The 6,190-nt window shown below is 57.3% G+C and overlaps 1 protein-coding gene across 4 annotated transcripts; it reads left to right on the plus strand.

Annotated features, from left to right (window-relative positions):
- Positions 1–609: 609 nt before the first annotated feature.
- CPLANE2 (ciliogenesis and planar polarity effector complex subunit 2) lies at positions 610–5,669 on the plus strand. Of its 4 annotated transcripts, none has more exons than XM_066637108.1 (6): positions 610–717; positions 1,311–1,432; positions 1,668–1,820; positions 2,399–2,523; positions 2,689–2,825; positions 3,098–5,669. In XM_066637108.1, exons 2-6 carry the CDS (start codon positions 1,327–1,329, stop codon positions 3,357–3,359), a joined length of 783 nt encoding a protein of 260 aa, XP_066493205.1. In that variant the 5' UTR covers positions 610–717; positions 1,311–1,326; the 3' UTR covers positions 3,360–5,669. The 4 variants fall into 4 exon arrangements, with proteins under 4 accessions (XP_066493205.1, XP_066493208.1, XP_066493206.1 ...); XM_066637111.1 differs by having other exon boundaries at positions 1,314–1,432; XM_066637109.1 differs by lacking the exon at positions 610–717 and adding an exon at positions 899–1,146.
- The last annotated feature ends 521 nt before the right edge of the window (positions 5,670–6,190 follow it).

Genomic DNA, 6,190 nt, shown 5'->3' on the forward strand with positions numbered 1-6,190 from the left:
TGTTGCCTTGTGTGCTCCCTAGGGCATTTGGTGGGCCGCTGTGAGATACAGGAAGCTGGACTAGATGGGCCTGTGGCCTGATCCAGTGGGGCTGTTCTTATGTCTTAACAGAAGTGGGGCCTGGCCTGCCTTTTCCTCCACCCGCCTCCCCATCCTCAGGTGCAACCTGCAGGGGAGCTTCCTCCGGACACACAAAGGCTTCAGCTTGGCAGGCTGTCCCCTTCTCTGGCTGCTGTCAAGCAGTGCCCCAGGTTCCCATGCCACCTGGTGTTGCCTCTTTTGGGCTGGGCTTGCAAGGCAAGGAGGCTCCTGCTGCAAGCCTCTTTCAGGGTGGGTGGGAAGAAAGCCAAACAGCGCCTGCCGCCTCTCGCATCCAGCAATGCTGGTGAGTTCCTGTAGAAGACGTGTCCATTTTACAGGATTTGCAACTGCTCCATCGCCACCCAACCGCGCACTGGCGAAAAGGCTGGTGCCGAAGCCGGGCATCAGCGGGGCAGGCGTCCCAACTGTCCGGGCGCGCTTGGTTCCTTCTGTGCGGACGCTTCGTCTCTTTTCCTGGGTCCGACTCGCTGCCCGCGGGGGATGCTGGGAGTGCGCGGTGCAGCTCCCGGCGCGCAGGGCGCCCCTAACGCAGCGTCCGGGCTGGGAGGAAGCCGGCCGCCGGGCTCGTGGGTCCCGCGGCCGGGAGGAGGGTCCGGGACAGGCCGCGGCCTGCAGGTGCTGCTCCGCTCGTTTTCTGCAGCTGCGGCGAGAGCCTCCGCGCGGCCGCTTCTGAAGCCTCCAGCCGACGTCTCCCTGCCCTCGGCCTGCCGGCTGGCACCTTCCCGGCGGGGCAGCGCCGCCCGGCCACGGCAGCGTCAGCATCGGCTCGGCGGCCAAGAAGGGCGCCTGCTCCGCCCCTCGAGCGCCGCCCGCCCCGCGCAACACGCCTCCGGGCAGGTCTGCTCGGAGCAAGACCCACGACAGCCAGCGGGGCCTGCTCCCAGGAAGGCGACCGGAGCGCGCCTCCGTTAACGGCCCTCGCGCTGCGCAGGCGCGGGGCGGAGGAGCGAGCGGAGCGGTGCTGCGCGGGCAGGGGGGCGCGCCGGCCCTGTGAAGAGCGCAAGGGGCAGCCCTGGGAGCCCCCGCCGGGCGCGCGTGGAGAAGGTCCGGCTCAAGGCCGGCCAGGGCAGTGGCACGTCGGGGGGCCTCGCCGCAGGCGCCCGCCGGGCCTCGCGCTTCGCACCCCTCCTGGCTGCGCTGCCGCTCTCGGTCCCGCCCTCCCCCTTCCCCGCGGAGCTCCGCTGACGCTTCTCCCCCCTCCTTTGCAGCAGCAGCAGCAGCAGCATGATCGTCCCCGCCGGCTGTGTGGTGGTCCCGGACTGGCACCAGGCGCGGGAGGGCAAGGAGTTCTTTGGCGCCATCCTGCAGCGGAACAGGCGCCGGTTCCTTGGTGAGGGGGGGGAAGGGAGGGAGCAGCCCCTCCCCGCTAGTCTGTACCCGTAAATGGAAGAGCGTCCCACTCGGCAGCGAACCAAAGGCACTCTGTATGTGCTCAGGAGCACTCTCGCCCATGTCACTGCTGTATTTCTCACACTGGCGGGCTTTGCTCCAGCACAGCAGGCGGCTCGGGGGTTTTGCTTTGGACTGAGCCCCTGGTGAGTTTCGCTGGCTGTTCTCCTTTGCAGGCTCCCTTGAGAGGCCGGTGCTGCCCCCACAAGTGGCTGCCGACATCGTGAGTTACAAGGTCTTTGTGTCGGGGAAGAGCGGTGTGGGCAAGACGGCCCTCGTGGCCAAGCTGGCAGGCCTGGAGGTGTCGCCAATACATCACGAGACCACAGGTGATGACTGCGGGGGCTGCTCCACCACAGGCTCCTATGTATCCTCGCAAAACGGACAATGCTGGTGTCAGTGCTGGTGCTACCCGCCGTATACCTCTCGGCCTCGTTCCCCCGTCTATAAATGGACATGTGTCCACGTGTGTGTGTGAATTCGTAATAGACATCTTCATGGAGTTGAAGCATGCAGCCTTGCAGGTGGACACCTGACAGTGTGGGCAACTGATGTTTTTGCCAGTTTCCCTCTCCAGCCATTCTTTTTGGCAGTGAGTCTCTCAGATCGTATATCTCCAAGTTTAAGTCTGCCATTTTTAAGCACTTGGTAAATAGTAATAGCAGTGGCATATTCTGTGAAACTCAGCAGCATGCAGGCTCCTTCTAAGTTAGTCTAAATTCCTCCACTGCTGCCAGCTTCCCTCCTTTGTCACTCCAGTCCTTTGAGATCAACCATGCAGCTGCTCTCAGTTGAGCAAGTTAAGTGTAATACATTTCTGGCTCCCTGGGTTCTAGAGACTTGCTTTCTTAAAAGAACTGAAAGCCTGCCTGAGATTCCCCCCTTAGGTGACACTGTCATTTTGCAGGAATCCAGACCACCACAGTGCACTGGCCAGTGAAGCTCAGAGAGAGCGGAAAGCCACTGTTCTTCAAGTTCTCCTTCTGGGACTGTGGAGAAGCCGTGCTCAAGAAGTTCGACCACATCCTCCCGGTGAGCAGTTGCCCCCCAGAGTGTGAGAGCCACATCCTCGCTCTTGATGTGGGTACTGGGGAGCTGACTACACAGGCCTGGCAACAGTCGAGTGACCAGTTCCGGCAACTTTTTCTGAGCAGGCGTGTGTTTTTCTGCATGCCTCCCTGACATCCCGCCCCACAGGCTTGCCTGGAGAAAGTGGATGGTGCCCTCTTCCTCTTCTCCTTCACGGACCGCTCGTCCTTCAATGACCTGCCCAACCAGATCTCCCGCGTGGTGGTGGGGGCCAAGAGCGCTGTCAAGATAGTGATTGGCACCAAGTATCCTTCTGGGCCATTTTTTGCTGGGGCAGGTGGGCATTGCTTATGTGCTCAGGGGAAAGGCACTCTCTACGCATGCTCAGAAACACTTGTATTTAAAAAAACAACACTGCAGCCCTGTTTGCAGGTCAAGATTCAGATAGCATAGATCAGGGAAAAGACCAAAGAGGGAGGGGACTGTTGGCATCCTTCTGCCTGGCGCAGGATAGGAGCGTTGTGTTTGCTCAGCACCTCCCTGCCTGGCAGCCTGCTTCCTTGACCCCTTGCTCCAGATTTGACCAGTTTGCCCACACGGACATTGCAGAGCATGAGGTGGCTGCCTTCCGCCAAACGTGGGGCTTGCCTGTCCTGCGGGCCAAGAGTGTGAATGCCCCATGGCTTGCCGATGGGCAGTCCCTTGATGGGCATGCCGGACTGTCTGACGTGGCCCCCCTCCTGAACAGGCTGGCAGAGCACCTCTGGCGGCAGGACCAGGTGGTGGCTGGCCTCATCCCCCCAAGTCCTGACCCTGAAGTAGACACGGCTGCCTGCTGAAATGAGGCCCTGGTGCAGACTGTTCCCAGAGGCAGACCAGGTTGAAGTCACCAGGGCAGAGGAGCCTCCATGAGGAAGCCCAGCTCAAGCCCAAACTGGACGGGGGCACAGAGGGCCTACTGGCAGACAGGCTCTGCACCTCTAAAGGCCAGATGGAGGGACCCTTTCCTCCCTGACATCCATGGCCCCCAAACCCACGACAGAGTGATTCCGCCCCCTTTCTGCCTTTCTTGTTGGCATTGGAATCTGCCAAGCTTTGGCAAGGAACAGAGGGGTGGGAGAAATCCACCCTTGGCCTGGCCTTGCTGTTGTAACCCCATAGAGGTGCACTGAGACAAGGGCAGGTGAATCCACCACATCTTAAGTCGTGACAGAATTTGAGCAATAGCTGCATTTGAAGGAAACCGGGGAGTAGGAAGCGGGGGGCCTGCACACTAGGGACTGCTTCCCTGGGTTGGCCTGCCTTCTCCTGGGAATCCCTTTCCCCAACAAACCCAAAGCACAGTTCTGGAAAACTTGGAAGCTCACTTGTGATAACTTCAGCAATGGTTGAGGTGCTCCAAACTGCCCTCCTGCTGAGTATGCAAGAGAAGTGGATCATGCTCACTGCAAGGGAAGGGCTTCCACACACACAAACCCCTCTTTCTTTTCTTTTTACATTTGTATTGCTACCCTACCAGCAACCTGAATAAATCTTCCATGAATATAGGTGTGGGTGTGATAAACAGATGATAACCTTGCCTGTATTTGTCTCTCCCACGCCCTCTGCCTGCCTGGCACTTTCACTAAGGAGCCCCAAGGAGCTCACAATCAGAAAGTGTTGGCAGCCAGGTGAGCTCAGTCTGCAGGTGAAGCAGGCAGCAACGTGGAGCTCACAGCCCACCCCCACCTGCTGGTCACTCATTGCCCTCCCCAGGGCTGTTTTCATTCACAATTCTTGCCAAGAGGAGCCGGCCTCAGCTGGTTGGCAGCTTTGTGGCCTGTGTGGGGTGACAGGAGCGCCTGCGGCAGGGATCGTGCCCCTGGCCACCTTTGCAGCAGCTTAGCAGGCTGGGGGTATTTGCAAGCTGTGGGTTCTGCTTGTCCTCCCCCCTTTGTGAACAGGTCCGTATGATTTTAGATGTATAGCTGGGTCTCTGAAAGGGGGATGCAGGAAAATTTTGAAAGGGGGGGAGGAAGAACTGAACTGCCCCCCACCAGCAAAGCTTAAAATGCTATCCTAGTAAAATGTCACCAGTGGCGTCACTAAGGTTTGCGTCACCTGGTGTGGGAGACCAGTATGTCACCCCGTGATGGACCTCTTCCCATGCAGTGGGTAGGGCAACGCCCCAGGTGGTGGGCATAGTGACATGTCATTGCCCCACCCCCCACATCATCATCCTGCCCTTGCATCGTTAAAATTGCACCTTTAAATTACAATATCTTGTTGGACATGTTGGCATCCTTCAGTCTCAGAAGACTGGCATCGCACTCTGAATGGTGGTTCTGGAACAGAGTGTCCTCTTCAGAGTGCGAAGCCTGGGCAAGGTAGATATGGAGGATAGACTGTTTCCCATGCAGCAGATTCCCCCTCTCCACGTCGCTGGAATGCTCCAGTGGAAAGGCAGAGGCCAATACGGTTGGTTCCAGCGGCGTCGCAGGAGTTGCCAGAGCGTGACTGTGTTCAGCCATGAACTGCCTCAGCGGCTCTGGATTTTGCCTCGAGGTTGACTCCTGAAGCCTTTTCCATAACTGGATGTAGCCACAAGGCAGTGGAGGTTTGGGATCAGAGTTCTCCTTCTCTCAGATGAGCTGCCTTCCCAGGCTAACAAGTCCCATCTACCTGGTGGCTGTTTAGTCACCTTTTAGGACAAGTACAGCCAAACTGAGGGCCTATTCTTATCCCCCAGCCCCCAGGATGTTATATTTTTACAATATCATACGCACAGCCTAAGCATATGTACTTATCAGGGATGTGCAAATCAAGAGTTGCCTTGTAGGTCATCTAGTCCAACACCCTGCCTTAGGCAGGAAATCCTCTTAGAGCATCTCCAACGGGTGCTTGTTGAGCCTCTGCTTGAAGATCTCCAGTGAGGGAGAGTCCATCACCTCCCTCTGCAATCTGTTCCACTGCCGAACTCCCCTGACCCTCAGGAATATTTTCCTAATGTGTAATCGAAATGCAGGGAACAGCAGCCACTCTTTATAGCCTTCATAGATCTCACGAAGGCTTTCAACCTGGTCAGCAGGGACAGCCTCTTCAAGATTCTCCCCAAGATCGGACGTCCACCCAGGCTCCTCAGCATCATCAGATCTTTCCACAAGGACATGAAAGGCACTGTTGTCTTCAGTGGCTCCACATCAGACCCCTTTGACATCCGAAGCAGAGTGAAGCAGGGCTGTGTTCTTGCGCCAACCTTGTTTGGGATTTTCTTCGCTGTCCTGCTGAAGCAGGACTTTGGAACTGCAACAGAAGGCATCTATCTCCGGACCAGATCAGACGGAAAGCTCTTCAACCTCTCCAGACTGAGAGCAAAGTCCAAAGTCTAGCTGAAATGTCTGCATGACTTCCTCTTTGCTGACGATGCAACTGTCACTACCCACTCTGCCAAAGATCTCCAGCAGCTCATGGATCGTTTTAGCAAGGCCTGCCAAGATTTTGGACTGACGATCAGCCTGAAGAAAACACAGGTCATGGTTCAGGATGTGGACTCACCTCCCTGCATTACAATCTCTGCGCATGAACTGGAGGTTGTCCGTGACTTTGTGTACCTTGGCTCAACGATCTCCGACACTCGATACCGAGCTAAACAAATGCATTGGTAAAGCAGCTACCACGTTTTCCAGACTCA

The sequence above is a fragment of the Tiliqua scincoides genome, chromosome 9, assembly GCF_035046505.1.
Source record: "Tiliqua scincoides isolate rTilSci1 chromosome 9, rTilSci1.hap2, whole genome shotgun sequence".
NCBI lineage: Eukaryota > Metazoa > Chordata > Lepidosauria > Squamata > Scincidae > Tiliqua > Tiliqua scincoides.